At 44.7% G+C, this 19,017-nt stretch overlaps 1 protein-coding gene across 7 annotated transcripts in view; it reads left to right on the forward strand.

Moving 5' to 3' along the window:
• The window catches only part of Slc41a2 (solute carrier family 41 member 2), a 120,764-nt gene that overhangs the window by 15,802 nt on the left and 85,945 nt on the right, over positions 1–19,017 (forward strand). For all 7 annotated transcript variants that reach the window (XR_013045801.1, XM_076554541.1, XM_076554538.1 and 4 more), the window contains exons 2-3: positions 7,807–8,523; positions 11,957–12,064. Coding sequence is in view for 6 of the 7 variants with exons in the window: in XM_076554541.1 (XP_076410656.1) it covers positions 7,972–8,523; positions 11,957–12,064 (660 nt within the window). In the remaining variant the exon portion in view is untranslated. The remainder of the gene's footprint in view (positions 1–7,806; positions 8,524–11,956; positions 12,065–19,017) is intronic.

Below are 19,017 nucleotides of genomic sequence, written 5' to 3' on the forward strand. Positions count from 1 at the left end.
TGGGGGAATATTAATTCTTATATTTCTGAGAACTTGTAAATCAGCTGAATAAAATAATGATAGGTAAAGCATGTAAGTTATTGTAACATCCCTGTTTTTCACCTATATGCACAGGATAGTTGCTGACTCAGCCCCTCATTCTTTACACTTTTGCCTGGGAATAGATTTTTTTTCCTTGAGCTGCAGCTGCAGCAGCAGAAGAAAGTCATCCATCTGCCCCCATCTCTGAACATTCTAACTGGATGCCACGGCCCATGGCGACAACACAAAGAGCACATCTGGAATGGTGGAGAGCTCCTTCACACTGCCATGTTGTTTACTTCCTTACAGACCTGTGCGTGGTAGACAAGCGCTCTACCACTCACCTACACCCCCAGCCCCATTGTTCTTAGATGTCTTGCTAAATTACTCAGCCTGGTCTTGGGCCATTAGTGCTCTTGTCTCACCTCTCTGGCGCCTTGGGTTACAGGTGTGAACCACCACACCCAAGGCCAATTTGGGTTTTAACCTATGGGAGCCAAGAACTACTTACATATCACAGGAAGTACAAGGTGCCTGCTGACACATAAGAACTGGTAGTGGGAGACTAAGTGGATACTTTTTAAAAAAGATTTTTATTTATTATGTATCCAGTGTTCTGCTTACATGTATCCCTGCAGGCCAGAAGAGGGCACCAGATCTCATTACAGATGGTTGTGAGCCACCCTGTGGTTGCTGGGATTTGAACTCAGGACCTCTTAGCCTCTGAACCATCTCTCCAGACCCCCTAAATGGATACTTGTAACTCTAACAAGTTATTTTTAAAAAGTGTAGCTGGGTGTGGTGGCACATGTCTTTAACCTCAGCACTCAGGAGGCAGAGGCAGGCGGATCTATCTCTGTGAGTTTGAGGCCAGCCTGGTCTACAGAGCAAGTTCAGGATGACCAGGGCTATTACACAGAGAAACTCGTCTCAAAAAACAAAACAAAACAAAAACAAACAAAAAAATGTAAACGGGGCTCTATGTGGTAGTGTGCACCTGTAACCCCAGCACTCAGGAGGCAGAGGCAGGAGGTTTGCTGCAAGTTTGAGGCCAGCTTGGTATATGTGAAGAGTTCCAGGCCAGCCAGGGCTGTAGAATGAGATACTGTCTGAGAAACAAAAACCTGAAATAAAAATTATGAACAGTGTGATGTAATGGCTATTTTTCACTGTCAGCTCGATTGGATTTGTAATCACCATGGAAACACATCTCTGGGTGTGACAATGAAGACATCCAGAAATGTGTACTGAAGAGGGAAGATAAACCCGGGATATGGGGGCGCAGTTTTGTGGACTGGGTCAAATTGAGTAAAAACGGAAATCAGGTTGAGCACATGCATTCTGCCTGCCTCCTGACTGGATCCCCCTCGGCCATGTACATCATGTTCCTGATTCCTGTCTTTCCTACTGTGCGTCAGATAAACCTTCCTCCCCTGAGCTGCTTTGTCGGGTCAGTCACAGCATCGAAGGAGCGGGAGGGGGATGCTAACTGTGTTTGGGTCATTTTAACGTTTGCGGCTCTCTACTCTCTGTGCGTTAATCTGGGAGATTTTCTTGAAGTGGCATACTTTCACTCGGGCCTTTGAATTAGGCAAAAGATCCGGGTGTTAGGGACAGTATGGTAGAGAGTATAGAAGTGAGGGAACTGTAAAGGAGTCTGGGAATAGAGCTCAGTTGATAGATTGCTTACCTAGCATGGGCCAGGACCTGTGTTCAGTTCAGGAGAAAACACACACACACACACACACACACACACACACACACACACACACGCTTAGAGCAGATTTTGGTTAGTCTAGGTCACCTGCAAAAACATTGTAGGGAGTCCAGTGGGTAAGAATAATGAAATCAAAGGGTTAAAAATGAGAAATGGGCCGGGCGGTGGTGGCGCACGCCTTTAATCCCAGCACTCGGGAGGCAGAGCTAGGCGGATCGCTGTGAGTTCGAGGCCAGCCTGGGCTACCAAGTGAGCTCCAGGAAAGGCGCAAAACTACGCAGAGAAACCCTGTCTCGAAAAACCAAAAAAAAAAAAAAAATGAGAAATGGGCTGGGCCTGGTGGTGTCCACCTTTAGTCCCAGCATGAATCCCAGGCAGATCTCTTTGAGTACTAGGACAGCCTGGTCTACATAGTGATTTCCTGGCCAGCCTGGTTTACACAGTGAGACTTTGTCTTGGAGAGAGGGGAGGGGAAATAGATTGAGGGACAGAGAAGGAGAAGAAAAGAAGGAAGGAAGGAGGGAGAGAGGAAGGGAGAGAAAGTGGTAGAGATACTGATTGATTGGTGAGGACTTACATTTATTTTGATTTGGGTCTTTAAAGGAAAATTGAGCAGCCATGGCATTATTCTGATGTTTGGGTGCTGTATAAAGCAAATTAAATAGAGCCAATCCTTGTCTCTAGAACCTTCTATACAATTAAGTACTTAGTGGATATTATTAAAGGAGTTAAGCTTTTTTAAGTAAAACAAGGAAGTAATTTGCTTGCTATTGGCGAGTTTAGTTTGACATGACCCTTCTGAAGCAAACTTGAGAAAGTGCAAGGAGCAGGATGCATTCCCACAGACCGGATGCATGAAGCACCGGTAGCCCAGGCCTCGAACACACCTTTTTCCCTTTTAAAAAGAAACATTTTAACATTAATGCTGAAATTCTCATGATTCAAACTGCTTTCATGCGGAATGTCTGGTGTTATTTCTATTAAGTGTGTCACCCTGGCACAAGTCTTTCACTAGTGGTGAGCTGTAGCAAGACTTTCAGGGAACATAGAATGAACTTTTCCACCAACCTAAATGTGTAGTATTTTTAACTTTCAAAACCTTTTATTTATCATCATCATTTTTGTTGTTACTATTATTATCATCATCATCATCGTGTGTGTGTGTGTGTGTGTGTGTGTGTGTGTGTGTGTGTGTGTATGTGTGTGTGTGTGTGTGTGTGTGTGTGTGTGTGTAGGTCAGTGGACAGTTTTGTAGAGTTGATTCTCCCCTTCAACATTTATGTGGGTTCCAGAAATTGAACTCAAGAGTCTTCGGCTTGTATGACTGGGCTACCGATCACCCTTAGCTGCTGAGTCATCTGACTGGGCCCCAGGAAGTACTTTTAACTTGGTAAAAGTTCTGAAGAAATTGTTCTGGTTTTTGAGATTCAGATCTTCAGAAACTGTTATTTTGAAGCTCTTGACCATTGATCGGAACCTTTAGTTTCTCATTGTGTCAGAGAGACTCTCCTAAAGGAAAGACAGTAGCCATCTGAGGTCAGATCAGCTGGCTTATTCTTCCTGGTGTGTGTGGCTGCTGCCTTTATTCTATCAGCCCAAATGAATCATGGCTAGACCCGATGCCAGCGGAGATAAAGATGTGTCATCCTTATTAGTGTCTAGGAAACCATGGCAACAGGTAGAGCTCATCATCCTCTCATAGGAAGGGAGCAATGTCTGGGATTAATAGTAAGGTCTGCCTCAGCACCACTCACGCTGGAGCACTCTAAAAAAAAAAAGTTATTATTCTATGAGTATGAGCATTTTGTCTCCGTGTATGTATGTACACCATGTGTGTGCCTGGTGTCCGAGGATCAGAAGAGGGTGTTGGATCTCCTGGGGCTGGAGTTGCAGGTGGTTGTGAGCAGCCATGTTGGAGCTGGGAACTTTGAACCTGGGTTCTCTGCAAGAGCACCAAGCGCTGTGAACCACTGAGCCAGGTCTCTAGCCCCAAGCACTTTTGTAAGACATATGCGTGATTCAAAGAACAGTAGTAAATGCTTGCTAAACCCATGAAGCTTAAGCTACAGAAGTGGTACCCATGAAGGGCCCCCGTGCTTTTATACATTCCTCAAACAAAACCATTCTCTTGAATCTTGTCATGGAGCCAACCATTGCAGCCCAGTCTTTCTCTCTAGTCTTTTTTTGTCTTTTCATTTTACACAGGGTTTCTTCAGGGTAAGTGCTGAGGGTGGAATTCTAGGGTTGTAGGGTGTCTGCTGCTTCCGTTTTAGTAGGTCATGCCAGGTTGTCTTCCACTGCAAATCACCATTCCTGCTTTGACTAGTTGTGTGTGTATTCACACTGTTTACATACTAGTTTATAGGCAGATTTTTGTCTTACCAGCCAGCTCTCAAATGACCACACGGAGACTTATTGTTAATTGTAAATACTTGGCCAATAGCTTAGTCTTGTTACTAACTAGTTCTTACAACTTGAATTAACCTATTTTCATCAATTTACTTGCTGCTGCATGGCTCATAACTTGTTACCTCATTGTGTACACTTCCTGCTTCCTCTGTGTCCGGCTGGCGATTCTGCCCTTCATCTTCCCAGCATTCTCTCTGTCTGGCTTTCCCGTCTATACAACCTCCTCCCTAGCTATTGGCCATTTAACTCTTTATTAAACCAATGAGAGCAGCACATCTTCACAGTGTACAAAAAGATTGTTTCACAACACTAGTTTATATTCACATTTGGTCTCCAGGGTAGATCATATTATTGAATGTATTAGAAAATGCTTCTCACACTTGATTGTGTATGCAAATCACCAGGGATATCAGGAAAAGTTTAACTTCTGACTCACATCCCCCACCCCCTTTCTTTAGACAGGGTTTCACTACGTAGCCCTGGCAGTCCTGGAACTAACTGTGTAGACCAGCTTGGCCTCAAAGTCAAGGAAATCTGCTGGTCTGCCTCCAGAGTGCTGGGACTAAAGGTGCGCGCCACCACATCTGGCTTCTCTCTCTCCTTGAAGTCATCTGTATCTGGGCCTGGTTGTGCAGGCCCATGATTCCAACTACTCTGGAGAATGAGGCAGGAGGATTACAAATTCAAGGTCTGCCTGTGCAATTTAGTGAGACTCTGCCTCAAAATAAAAAAAAAAAATAAGAACAGCTGGGGTGATAGGTCAGAGGTTGATTGTTTACACAGCTGGTCTGAAGCGTGTTCAGTCCTCAGGGTTACAGAAAATAAAAGCACTCAAATTGTTAATAAGACCTGAAATAATATAAATGGCACATATCTTAGTCACTGTTCTATTGCTGTGAAGAGACGCCATGACCAAGGAGCTCTCATAAAAGAAGCATTTAATGACAGGCTTGCTTACAGCTTTAGAGGGTTAGTCCATTATTATCAGGGCAGGGAACATGGCGGCACACAGGCAGGCATGGTGCTGGAGTAGCTGATCTTCAGGCAGCAGGCAAAGAGAGACACTGGCCTGGCATTGGCTTTTGAAGCCTCAAAGCTCACCCTCACACACTTCCTCCAGCGAGGCCAATCCTAATACCTGACAGCTCATCAGCTGGGGCCTGAGTATCCAAATCTGTGAGCCTCTGGGGGCCATTCTCATTCAAATGACCAGAGCTTATAAATTGTATGTATACTGTGTTGTTCAGGGACCTATGACAAGAACAACCAGTAGTATATGTTCAGTAGATACTTCCCCCCACTTTGAAACAGGATCTCATGTGGCCCAGGCTGGCCTCGAACTCCATACATCTGAGGATAAGTTTGAACTTTTGATTCTCCTGCTTCTACCTCTTAAGTGCTGGGATTGCATCATATACCACCGATTCCAGTTTCTGTGGTGCCGGGTCTTAAATCTAGGACATATGTTTAGGCAACTGCACCAATGAGCTATATTACCAGCCCCTAGACACATCCTTTCCCCGAAATGTTTTCCATCTGTGATTGACTGGATTTGCAGATGTGGAACAACCCTGGTATATGGAGGTCCAACTGTAGTACTCAATCTAGCTACTAGATTCCTGGTGTAACTCCATAGGAAGTCAGTACAGTAGCATAATCCTCTGGGGAAGTTAAAAAGAATACAGGACCCATACAGACATAGATATTCTGAGTCAGGAGGCCTGGGGTCTTAGAGCCAATGCGGTAAGAATGTTCTGTGTCTGGAGTTCCCAGGCTTCCCCAGTATTAAAGTAGAGGGGACAATGAAACAGGTAGGCCAGGCCTCAGCACCTGCTTGTCTCACAGACCCCCTTCTGTTCTCCTGTGGTCGGTCACCCCACCCCAGGAGAGGACACACTGAAGAAGGAAAGCGTCGTTAAGTTACCTACAGTCTAGCTTGGTATGTGAGCAGTGTGGTAGGCAGTGGGCCATGTGTCCTGTGGAAGTGTACGACAGCCTGGGTGCTCCTGAGAAACATCTGAGGCCTCTAGGTCCTTTGCGATAGACACGGCCATGATGTTACTGTGCAGTTAGGTGCTGCCGGGGCAGGAGCCATAGCCTTGCAGCTCTGTGCCAGTTGGTGACTAGCTACAGTAGCAATCTGTTTGTCTTTTGAGACTGCAGTCACTAACCAGCTAGTCAGAGACCTACTTGGGGACTGTAGACCACAGCAGACTTGAGGAGCATGGAAGGGCGTTAACCAGCTTTGTTTTGGTTGGCTTACAAAATGAAGGACTGAGTATTTATCATCATTCTTTGAGTTATTTCCCAAATAATCAAAAGAATATATTCTTAAGTCAATGTAATGTTTTTTTTTTTTTTTTTTTTGGTATGTGAGAATGATAGATGAGTCTAAACTAATTTCATTTGTGGAATAAATGCCCTGTACTATATTCAGGATACCTATAAAATGTTTTTACAGTAAATGTCAGCTTTGTCTCTTCTTCTTTTGATTTTTTTTTGAGACAGGGTTTCTCTGCATGTCCTGTAGACCAGGCTGGCCTCAAACTCACAGAGATCTGCCTGCCTCTGCCTCCCAAGTGCTAGGATTATAGGCATGTGCCACCACTGCCCAGCTAGTCTCTTCATATTTTAATGAGAAATGTGTAATAACCTTTAAGTAAAGGAATATGGCTTATTAGTTAGTATTTACAATTAATACAGTGGTGTATACTTTATTGAGTCTTTTATGTTGACATGTATAAGTGGCTGAGACTATTATCTATCTATCTATCTATCTATCTATCTATCTATCTATCTATCTATCTATCTATCTATCTATCTATTTTGGTGCCAAAACACAGAAACAAGCACCGTTTAATTTTGCGTCCTCTCCATGGTGATCTGAGCCATCACTCTCTTCCTCCTCCTCCTCTTTTTGGTTTTGTTAGAAAGACGGTCTCACTATGTAGCCGAGGCTGGTCTCTATCTTTGGGCAGTCCTCTACATTGGCCTTCTTAGTTCTACTACCACAGAGTGAGTGTACCCCAGGTCCAGCAGATGCCATTACTGCGTTCTTAAATGTATCCACTGTAGAACTTCAGAGGCAGTCAGAGACCTCATACGGGCTTCAGTTACATGAAGTATACAAACATAAAAACACTTTTAACCATATAAATTACAAAACGTTTCTGTATTTTGTTTGTTTCGTTTTTTGAGGCAGGATTTCACTGTGTAGTCCTGGCTGGCTTGGAACTCACTGTGTAGTCCTGGCTGGCCTTGAACCTTTGCCTCCTGAGTGCTGGAATAAAAGACGTGCACCACTGCACCTGGCTTCTGCACTGTATTTTCGTTTGTCTGTCTGTCTGTCTGTTTGTTTGTTTGTTTATCGAGACAGGGTTTCTCTGTGTAGTTTTGGTGTCTGTCCTGGATCTTGCTCTGTAGACCAAGCTGGCCTTGAACTCACAGAGATCCACCTGCCTCTGCCTCCTGAGTGCTGGGATTAAAGGCGTGTGCCATGGCTGCCCGGCTCTGCACTGTATTTTTATTAAAAACCACTTGTATGTCACAAAACAGATCTGCGTCCAACTCATGGAATAGAGTGTGACTCCTGTGCTTGTATGAAAATCAGTATAAGTGTAGTTAATCGAAGTTTTAAATTTTATTTTTTTTCTTTGCAGATTGAATCCCTCTCTGGAACTTCTGAATGTTTTTTTTACTAGTGGGAACACTTTCTATACAGCAACGCTGATGGCTTAATTTTGGCAAGTGCTGGTGTGGCTTTGGTTCTGCTGTGCTTCGCGAAGCTTGAGTCTGAAGGATACAGGGCTTTCTGGGATGACAATATGACTCACAGTAAAGGAAGATCTGTCACTCACAAGACAAGTGGCAGTCCAGACACTGGAGGAGGCTTTGTAGACTGGACTTTAAATTTCAACACAATTCAGTCGGACAAGTTTTTAAACTTGCTTTTAAGCATGGTGCCAGTCATTTACCAGAAGAACCAGGAAGACAGGCATAAAAAATCAAATGGCATTTGGCAGGAAGGATTGTCAGGTGCAGCACAGACCTTCGGCAAGAGATCAGAGCCACATCTGGACTACCACGAGTTCTCGGAGCAGGCCTTCCACGGCGGCAGCGGGCACGCTCCAGCCAACTGCAGCCCCAAGTATGACGACTACGCCGGCTATAACTACTGTGATGGGAGGGAGGCTTCGGAAACCACCGCCATGCTACAGGACGAAGATCTGTCCAGTGAGGGCGATGATGTTATTGTGGAAACAAACCAGAAGCTACCGAGGGAGTCCAGCGGCATCATGGCTCTGCAGATTCTCGTGCCGTTCTTGCTGGCTGGGTTTGGAACAGTTTCTGCCGGCATGGTTTTGGACGTAGTACAGGTGAGTGTTCATCTTTAGGTTCATTGCGTGCGTGCGTGCGTGCGTACGTGTGTGTGTGTGTGTGTGTGTGTGTGTGTGTGTGTGTGTGCAAGCACGTACTCGAGCGCGTGCATGTGTGCTCACTCGTGTGCTTCCTTACATGCTTGCCACCTTGTTTTGTGAGGCAGGGCCTCTCACTTGTACCCGGAAGTTGCTGACTCAGCTGACAGCCAGTGAAGCTCCAAGGCCTGGCCTATTTTGGCCTCCTCTGCATTGGGATTATGTCTGTGCCACCATGCTTGGCTTTCTGGGTTTTTTTTAATTAATTAATTGATTGATTGATTAAATAATTTGAAACAGGAATTTCCACATCACCTTGCCTATCCTGGATGGACCAGGCTGGCCTTGAACTAACGGAGATCCAATTGCCTCTGCTTCCTAAGTGCTGGGATTACAGGCGTGTGCTATCACTCCCAAGTGGCTTTCTTTTTTAAAACATAGGTTCTGAGGATTGAATCTAGGTTCTTATGCTTACTCATTCCAACCCCTTCCTCCCCTCCCTCCCTACCTCTCTCCCCTCCCCTCCCCTCTCCTCCCTTCTTCCCTCCTTTCTCTTTTCCTCTCTTCCTTCATCGCTTCCCTCTTTCAATGAGTCTCACTCTCTAGCTTTCATTGGCCTTGAACTTACAGTCTTTCCTGCCTTAGGCCCCCCGACCTGGGGTTAGAGGTGTGTGCCCACATCTGGTTGACTTCACGTATTTTTATTCAAATGCTTGACATGTCTCAAACATTTATCTTTGCAGCGCTGAGATGGGAGCATCGTGTGGTAGGAGCCTGAGCGACATCCCCAGCATTCAAATGTTATTTTAGATTTAATTTGTTCCTTTGTGAAGTGAGTGACCTGAGAACTCTATCTCTGCTAACTTCTCTTTTAGAAGTTAAAAAACAAAAACAAAACATTGTCTTTTTTTTCCCATGCTGTGGATTGAACCCACATTCCAAAGAAAGTAACTCTTTATTACAAACCCCAAAATAAACCAAGTAAAAGAAAAGCCCAGTAAGCAAGCAGTATGTTGAAATATTCTGTTTTAAAATAAAAAACTTCCACATGCTCATTAAAGTGTGTTCAAACAATGTAGTGCTAAAATAAAGACTAACTTCTGTTCCCCATCTCCACATCCAAAATGCTCCTCTCTTTGTCTTCATCTTCCTCCTCCACCACCTCCTCCTCCACCTCCTCCTCCTCCTCCACCTCCTCCTCCACCTTCACTTCCTCCTCCTCCACCTTCACTTCCTCCTCCTCCACCTTCACTTCCTCCTCCTCCACCTCCTCCTCCTCCGCCTCCTCCATTTGTGTGTGGTGCTGGAGATAGTGCCCAGGGCCTATATGTCAGGCAGGTCTTGACTCCTGCTCCCAGTGACTGAGACACGTTTACACTTGTACTTGCTGTGTGTGTGCATATGGTGCTAATGTGGAGGTCAGAGGAAAACTTACAGGGGTTGGCTCTCCCCTTCTCTGAGGGGTCTGGGGTAGAACTTGGGTACTTGGGCTTGTCGACAAGTGCCTTGACCCACCCAGCCGGTGCTTTTCACATGTCCGTACTAGCTTTGAACGCCAGATGGATTCCCACCAGGGTCTGAGGAAGATGGATGGGATGTCTGACTTGCTAGGTCCCAGGTCTTCTTTTATTTGGAGCAACCCCCAGAGCGACCTTACAGGCAAACAGCGGGGTCTGGTTTCCCTGCTTAGCTGATGGATTTCTTCTGCCTTTCTCACCTGTTACCAGTGACAAAGACCTGGTCTTTCTGCCCTGAGTAGATATGCCAGTTCATGAAGTCTCCTGCTGGATAATCCCATTTTAATTGCATCTGTAAAATACCCCTCCGTGTTATTAAGCAGTTATGTGATCTTTTCAGTTTAGGAAGCAATTTTGTATCTGTTAACTTTATGGTGTTTTTCTTTCCTTTTTTTTTTAAATTTATTTTTTTAATTACAGTCATGATATTCATTAATTACACTCATGATATTACATTTGTGGTATTCATTGATTAAACTCACATTATTCATTCAATGACTGTATTTATGATATTCATTAATTACATTAATTGTATTGATTTATTACATTCATGATATTATGCCCTGATAGTACGTTCCATTTGTGGGGTTTTTCCATCACACAAAACAGATTCTATACTCAGGAAATCATTGTTCCATATTTATGGTGTTTTTCTGAGGCCATTTATTGCTATCTTCATTTCATAGATGGAAATGGTGACATCTCTGAGATCCGACTCCTCCAGGATCTCAGGCAGCTGTGACAGGTCCATCCCTAGAGGCATGAGTTTTGTTTCACCGGGCATGGTGACACACCAGGGGGAGCTGAGTCAGGAGCATCACGGCCTGAGAGCAGCCTGTTCCATTGTATAGGGAGTTGAGGACAGCCGGAGCTACAGAGTGACGCCTTGTGTTAAAAGACACAGTTCCAGTTCAGTGGTGGTTTTATGATCCTGTGTTACACTACCCTTAGCTTCTTACTTTAAAATGAGGACCAGAACCTAGGACTATGAGTTGCTTCAGATGTTAACTTTCAGTGTTTTCTTTCTTTCTTTTTTCTTTTTCCTTCCTTCCTTCCTTTTTTCTTTTTGACCTTGGGAATGTCACTATACCTCTTGGAATTTTTCTCTCCTCATCTGTAAACTTAATAACAACAGTGTAATTTTCTTGCGACATTGTTCTAAGTAGTGCTGGAACCCAGACTCAATTCCAGATGACCCAGTCCCATAGCCTGAGCCCTTAACCATTAGCTACATGGGCTCTGTCACCATGAAATGATAAAGTAACTGGGAACGGTGGTACATGTCTGGCATCTAGCATTTGTGAAACAGAGGCATGAGGATCACAAACTTAAGGCTGGGCTACAGTTAATGGCCAGCCTGAGCGTCTTAAAAACTCAAGGGTTGGTATGTGGCTCAGTGGTAGAGTGCTTGCCTAGTATGTGATAGGCTGTGGACTCCTCCATCTTGAGTACTGCCAATAAACGAAAAAAGTATGACACAGTAACTCTTAGGAGCCTCAGGGTTAGTGGTAGTTATTAGTGTTACTTGTAGAATGGGATTGAGTGATGATAGATGTTGTGCCAACACCAACCAAATCTTCTCAAGTCACTCCGATCCTGACCTCAGGAGGGTACATGTTCGTGATTTAGATAACCCGTGCTGCCCTTTAAAACATGGAAGCAGAGCCAGGTGAGGTGGTGCACACCTCAATCCCAGCACTCAGGAGGCAGAGGCAGGCAGGTCTCTGAGTTTCAGGCCAACCAGGGCCACGTGGTGAGACCCTGTCTCAATTGCAGTGATGGCAACAACAAGAAATGAGATGCAAAGTTGGAAATAAACCCTGGGGTCTTTAGAACTGTTCTTGTTCTGATGAGTGGTTGTTTTCTTTGTTCCACAGCACTGGGAGGTGTTCAAGAACGTGACTGAAGTCTTCATCTTAGTCCCTGCACTTCTTGGTCTCAAAGGGAACTTGGAAATGACACTGGCTTCTCGGTTATCCACTGCGGTAAGGTTTCCCTACTTCCTAGCACGTGTATTACTTATTCCTCTCTCCTTAGAAGAGCCTGTGTGGTAAGCGGGTTGTTTTCTCTGTCTGGTAAGTCTCTGGACCTCAGAGTTGTGCCCTGAAAATTCTTGGGGTTCTCTCCTCTGAGAATATCGGCCTGCTTTCCCTTATCGCCAGAAGCAGCAATATGTCTGCCTCCTTTGATGCCAGGCCATGCTGGCAGCTTTGATTAGTGTGCAATGCATGGAGTGGTCAAATTCTGAGAGTGTATATGGGCGTGTGGTTGGTAGAGTTGAAAATAGAGCTGGAATCCTATGTGTTCTCTTCTATAATCTCACAGATTAAATATATTGTGCTTTTTTTCCCAGATAGGGTCTCAAATTTACTATATAGACCAGGCTGGCCCTGAACTCACAGAGATCCTCCTGCCTCTGCCTCCTAAGTGCTGGGATTAAAGGCATGTGCCAACGTGTACATGGCTATATCCTTTTATAGTCTATAACCCTGACGTTGATTTGTCATCCGTTATTGGATGTGTAAACACTTTCTAATGGCCTGTCATTGTAGAAAGATATGATGGGAGCTGGAGAAATGGCTCAGGGTGAGAGCACCTACTTGTGTGGGACCAGATTTCAGTTCTTACCACAGGGAGACAACCATCCATGACTCCAGTTCCAGGAGATCCAATGCCCTCTCCTGGCCTCAGGCACCAAGCATGTGGTATGCATACTTGAGGCAAGCACTCACAAGTAAATAAGTAATGCTGAATATTCTTTCTTTTTTCTTTTTCTTTCCTTTTTTTTCTCTTTCCTCTCTTCTCCTCTCCTCTCTGTCTCTGTCTCTGAGCTAGGGTATCATTCTATAGCTCTGGCTGGCCTGGAACTCATTATTATGTACTCCAAACTGGTCTTAAACTCCAGAGATCTTCCTGCCTCTGCCTCCCAAGTGCTAGGATTGAAGGTATGCACCACCACACCTGGCATGACCATTAATATATGAGAATGACGGTGCATGCATGTATAAAATTGACATAAATCTGAAGTAAAAAATAAGGTAGAACAGATCAGTTGTTAGATGCTGATTTATCTAGTGGTTTACTTAAAGCACAGCTTATACTGCCCATTTGCCAAGCATGACTTCACTTGCTACCTGAAACAGAATGACTGGACAATGGTTATTTGCCCTTAACAACCTGCTGACCGCCATGTACCCTTCTGTAAAATCTTGCTTGCCTGCCCTACCTTGTGGTTTTGTGTATAACATGAGACTACAAACCCGACCTGGGATTGAAGCCTTTCTGGAACTGCCCTGGGTCGGTCCACTGGTGACGACATCTCCTCTCTTTCATTCTCATTGGTGCTGAGGTGCTTATTCCAAAGATCCCCGTAACATCATTTCAGACATCCATAGAGGAATGAAGACAATAAAGGCAGGTGAAGGGTAATTTAGGAGGGCAGCCGTAGGTCACGTCTATAGAGATCACTGATCTATATACAGAGCTCATCCTTCTGAGAGGATGATGTGAATCAGTAATATCAGGATCTGAGTGGAGAAGACAATTCTGCAAACCTCATTTAATCGGTGTAATAATGTCAATGGATTTTTTTTATTAAAAATTTTATGTGTAAATATTTTGCTTGAATGTATACATGTGCAACATGTGTATGCAGTGCCCCCAGAGGCCAGAAGAGGGCATCAGCTTCCTTGGAACTGCCGTTACAGATGGTTGTGAGCAGCTTCTTAGGAGCTGGGATTGAACCTGCTTTCTCTGCAGGAGCAACAAGTGCTCTTAACTGCAGAGGCGTCTCTCCAGCCCCAGGGTCAACTCTTCATAAGCATTCTCCACAGATCTTCTTTGTTGTTTTGATATGGTTTTCAGACAGGGTCTCTACATAGCCCTGGCTGTCCTGGAACTCGCTGTGTAGACCAGGATGCCCTCAAACTCGCAGAGATCTACCTGTCTCTGCCTCCTGAGTACTGGTATTACAGATGTGCTCAATCATGCCCAGCTTAGCTATGGTTTCTTGAACAGTTGGGCTTGGAGCAAGCATACAATGGAGTTTTATATGGCATTTATTTACATAGTTTAAGATTAAATAAACTTGAAAACTTTAAAAATTTTATTCTTTTTTGTTGTTGTTGTTGTTGTTGTTGTTTTTTTCAAGACAGGGTTTCTCTGTATAGCCCTGGCTGTCCTGAAACTCACTCTGTAGACCAGGCTGGCCTAGAACTCAGAGATTCACCTGCCTCTGCCTTCCAATTGCTGGGCACAAGGGCATGCGCCACCACCACCTGGGAATAAATTTTCTCTTAAGATCTGAAAGCCCAACCTAACATTTAGAATTCATGATTTTCCTGGGTTCTGTTCTGGAACATAGTATTGTGGAGAGAGCCAGACCCTGGTCCAAGGTTTTTGTCTCTTCCACTCCCACCTTCGGGTTTCTGGTCACACTTGGAAAACCCTGAAATCATAGCATTCAGGAAGCTAAGGCCTGGGGGGATTGTCGTGAGTTTAAGGCCTGTGAGGGCTGCACAGAAAGACCTTCTCACAAAACAAAATACTCCCAAGGGGCTAGACGGATGGCTCAGGAGTTAAGAGTACTTGTTGCTCTTACAGAGGACCTGCTTTTGATTCCCAGCACCAACATGGTGGTTTATAATCATCTAACTCCAGTTCCAGGGGATCTGGCACCCTCTCTGACCTCTGAGAGCATACGTGTGGTACATATGTGTATGCACAGGCTGCCTTAGTCAGTGTTTTGTTGCTGTGAAGACACACCATGACCAAGACAACTATTATAAGAGAAAGCATTTAACTGAGGGCTTGCTTATAGTTTCAGAGGTTCAGTCCATTACCATCATGATGGGGAGTTTGGTGGCATGCAGACAGGTGCTGGAGTGCTAGCTGAGAGCTACGACCTGATCCATAGATAGAGACTGAGCTTATCATGGGCTTTTGAAACCTCAGAGCCCACCCCCGGTGATATACTTCCTCTAATGAGGCCACATCTCTTAAGCCTTTACTCCTTTCAAATAATGCCACTCCCTGGTGACTAAGCATTCAAATATATGAGTCTGTGAGGCCATTCTTTTGTTTTGTTTTGGTTTGGTTTGGTTTTGGTTTTTTTGAGACAGGGTTTCTCTGTGTAGTTTTGGTGCCTGTCCTGGATCTCGCTCTATAGACCAGGCTGCCTTGAACTCACAGAGATCGCCTGGCTCTGCCTCCCGAGTGCTGGGACTAAAGGTGTGCACCACCACCACTTGGCCTATGGGGCCATTCTTATTCAAACCACCACACAGGCAAAATACTTTTACACATAAAATAAATAAAATCTAAAAGCAAGACAAAAGAAAGAAACAATAACAGCCAAACCCCAAGGAGGCGGAGCTAGGCTCGGTGGTGGGTGCCTGTGAGACTTAGGAGGTTGAAGCAGGAGGAACATGTGTCTCAAGGTGGCCAGGGCTATGTGAGAAATCAGTCCAGCTGGATTACATCATCAGATCCTGTCTCATGATATAAAACCAAGCAACCAACCAGGCGTGGTGGCTTATGCCTTTAATACCAGCCCTCAGGAGACAGAGGCAGGTGGATTTTATGAGTTCAAAGCTAGCCTGGTCTACATAGATGTTCCAGGACAGCCAGAACTACATCCTGAGACCCTGTCTCAAAAAAAGGGAAGAAAGGGAGGAAAACCAGGCAATCCCTCCACACCCCTCACCACAATGGCAGTAGAAAACCAATGTGGAAGAAAAGCTGTACATTTAAAAGGATGATCCTTAATATTCTACCCTGTAAAACAGTGCAAGTATGATAGCACTTGCTAGTAGCCAGTCACTGCCCACAGAGAAAGTGGTTATTTTTCTGGAAACTTCTGGAGTAACCAAAGGTGCTTGGAAGACGATGAGTGTTTCTTCCATGGCGTACGACAATTAAAGTCTCTTATCCACTTTTGAAAAGACTCCGAAACTGGCCTGGTGCTGCCATGTGGGTGGAAACTCATTCTTTTCCTCCCCTTCTGTTTCTGTGTTGTATTTTCAAACCCAAGGTTTAAGGATACATTTTTCTCAAGTGATGATGTAATACAATAAATGCATTTACAACTCTTAAAATTAAAAATAAGGGGCTGGAGAGAGATGGCCCAGTGGTTAAGAGCACTGACTGCTCTTCCAGAGGACCCGGGTTCAATTCCCAGCACCCACATGGCAGTTAACAACTATCTATAACTCCAAGATCTGATACCCTCACACAGACTTACATGCAGGCAAAACAAATAAAATTTAAAAAATTAAAAAATAAGTTCCAGGGCTGGAAAGGTAGCCCAGTGTGCAGAATACCTGCCTTGCAAGTGTATGGATCTGTGTGGGGTCCAGAACCTGGTTTTTAAAAGCCAGATGTGGCGGTGCACGTGTGTAACCCCAGGACTGGGGAGACAGAGACAGGGGAACCCCCGAGACTTGCTGGCTAGTCAGCTGGGTGTGTTTGGTCAACTGCGTTGACACCTGGGGAACGACATCTGAAGTTGTTGTGCCCTGGCCTCTGCGAGCATGTACACACAACGGGCATGTGCACCTGCACACACAAAAGTCCATGCATACACCACACACACATGCATACATACACACACACACACACACACACACACACACACATATGATTTCTTTAACCAATCTAATAATGAAATTTTGATAAATGCTTACAATTTAAATTTCATGGTCATTCATTACTCCAGCACCTCATTATTTAATAGTGACATTGACTGACATGCTGAATTTGGGTTTTACCCCTTGGTCATTTGGCATCCAGATGGAATGTGTGTTGGTTATACCCTGGCCTTTGCCTTTAAGAGGAAAAACAAAAAGCATGTATGGTTTTTACTGTGGTTTTGAGGAAGAACATGAGGATTGCTGAGACCCGAATCCAGGAGGTGCCTTCCAGAAGTAACCGAGGAGAGGTCTTGAACAACCCGAGTGTAAGCATTTGAGGAGGACAAATGTTACTGGAAGGGAGCTAGAAGGTGGCTTCTGTGGCACATGGTGCAAAGCGAATTTTGTTCTGGTAAATGCAGTTAAGCATACAAGCATTTAAGCAGCTTGACCACTTTGCCAGGAATAGTGAAGTTTTGGTTCAGTTACCTCAAAGAAAATTGTTCTAGGAGCACTTGTTGTTCTTGAGCCCTGTCCAGCATTTGTTTAGACTCACACTAGATGAGCTCTGCCATTCTGTTTTGAAATAGGTATGCTATAGGGAATCCAGTTAAAGAAGGATATATTTCAAATAAGATTTGCTATCTTTAATCCACATGTTAATGTTAAGTCTCACAGAGGTGAATCTATTTATTTTTGAGGGGATGGGTATCAGGACAGTGTGGGCTAGTTTTATGTCAACTTGACATAAGCTAGAGTTATCTGAAAGGAGGGAACCTCAATTGAGAGAATGCCTCCATAAGATCCAGCTATAGGACATTTTTCAATAATTATTGATCAGTGGGCCAGAGACCAGCCCATTGAGGGTGTTACCACCCCTGGGCTGGTGGTCTTGGGTTCTATGTGAAAGCAGGCTGAGCAAGCCATGGGGAACAAGCCAGTAAGCAGCATCCCTCCACGGCCTCTGCATCAGTTCCTGCCTCCAGGCTCCTGCCCTGCTTGAGTTCCTGTCCTGACTTCCTTCCATGAAGAACAGTGCTGTGGAAGTGTAAGCCAAATCAACCCTTTCTTCTCCAGCTTGCTTTGGTCATGGTGTTTCATCACAGCAGTAGAAACCCTAACTAGGACAGTCAGGGTCTCACGATACAGCCTTGGCTAACTTGCAACTCAGCATGTACAGCAGGCTGGACTGACACCCGCGGTCTCCTGCCTCCTGCAAGCAGGGATTGCAGGTGTGAGGAAGCTCCCCCAGCTTGGTCTTCATCATTTTTAAAGTTTTACTGTGGTGTCTCTATTTTGTACTAAATAGTTTCCTCATGAGTCTGGATATATCAGGTTTTCTGTTCCTATTTTATGAGGTTTTTAAAAAAAGATTTATTTATTTATTATGTATAGTGTTCTATCTGCATGTACCCCTGCCTGCCAGAAGAGGGCACCAGATCTTATTATAGATGGTTATGAGCCACCATGTGGTTGCCAGGAACTGAACTCAGGACCTCTGGAAAAACAGCCAGTGCTCTTAACCTCTGAGCCATCTCTCCAGCCCTTCTGTTCCTATTTTAGAGAGGAGAGTTTCAAAATGGTGTAGAAGCCCAGGACTAGGAGGAATCCTGTCACTGAGGTCCCTAGTTGAGGGATTAACCAGAGCCTGTCTCTACGGAGGTAGGGCTAGAGTTACTATGCTCTTAGGTTAAGAATTATGTCACTAGGTCGGGCTTGGAGGCACATGCCTTTAATCCTAGCAGAGGCAGAGGCGGTTAGATCCTGTGAATTCAAGATCATTCTGGTCTATATAGTGAATTCCTATATAGTGGGACCCTGGAGAGAGGGGTCAAGGGAGGAAGAGAGGGATGGAGCAGAGAATGAATTGTGTCACTACAGATATTTCAGTCATAATGTAAATGAAATAAGAAAGTGTGGGTCTGGGGCTGAGATAGGAACATTCCAGACTATGCAAAGGGACAGAGGCTAAATTGTTGTCGATATGCTGGGTGGATAGTGTTCCTGTGTGTGAGAGTCTGTGGAGGCATGCCATGTGTATGCAGGTGCCCTTGGAAGCCAGAAGAGTGCGTCTCATTTGCCTGATGTGGGTGCTGGGAACTGAACTCTGGTCCTCTGTAAGGTGCTCTTAACTGCTGAACCATCATCTCTCAGCCCATTTTATTTTTGAAACAGAGTTTCTCTGTGTAGGCCTGACTGTCCTGCAATTCTCTCTGTAAACCAGACAATCCTTGAACTCAGTGATCTTTCTGCCTCTGCCTCCCTAGTGCTGGGATTAAAGGTGTGTACCACCACCATATCCTGGCTAA

The sequence above is a fragment of the Peromyscus maniculatus genome, chromosome 18, assembly GCF_049852395.1.
Source record: "Peromyscus maniculatus bairdii isolate BWxNUB_F1_BW_parent chromosome 18, HU_Pman_BW_mat_3.1, whole genome shotgun sequence".
Lineage (NCBI taxonomy): Eukaryota > Metazoa > Chordata > Mammalia > Rodentia > Cricetidae > Peromyscus > Peromyscus maniculatus.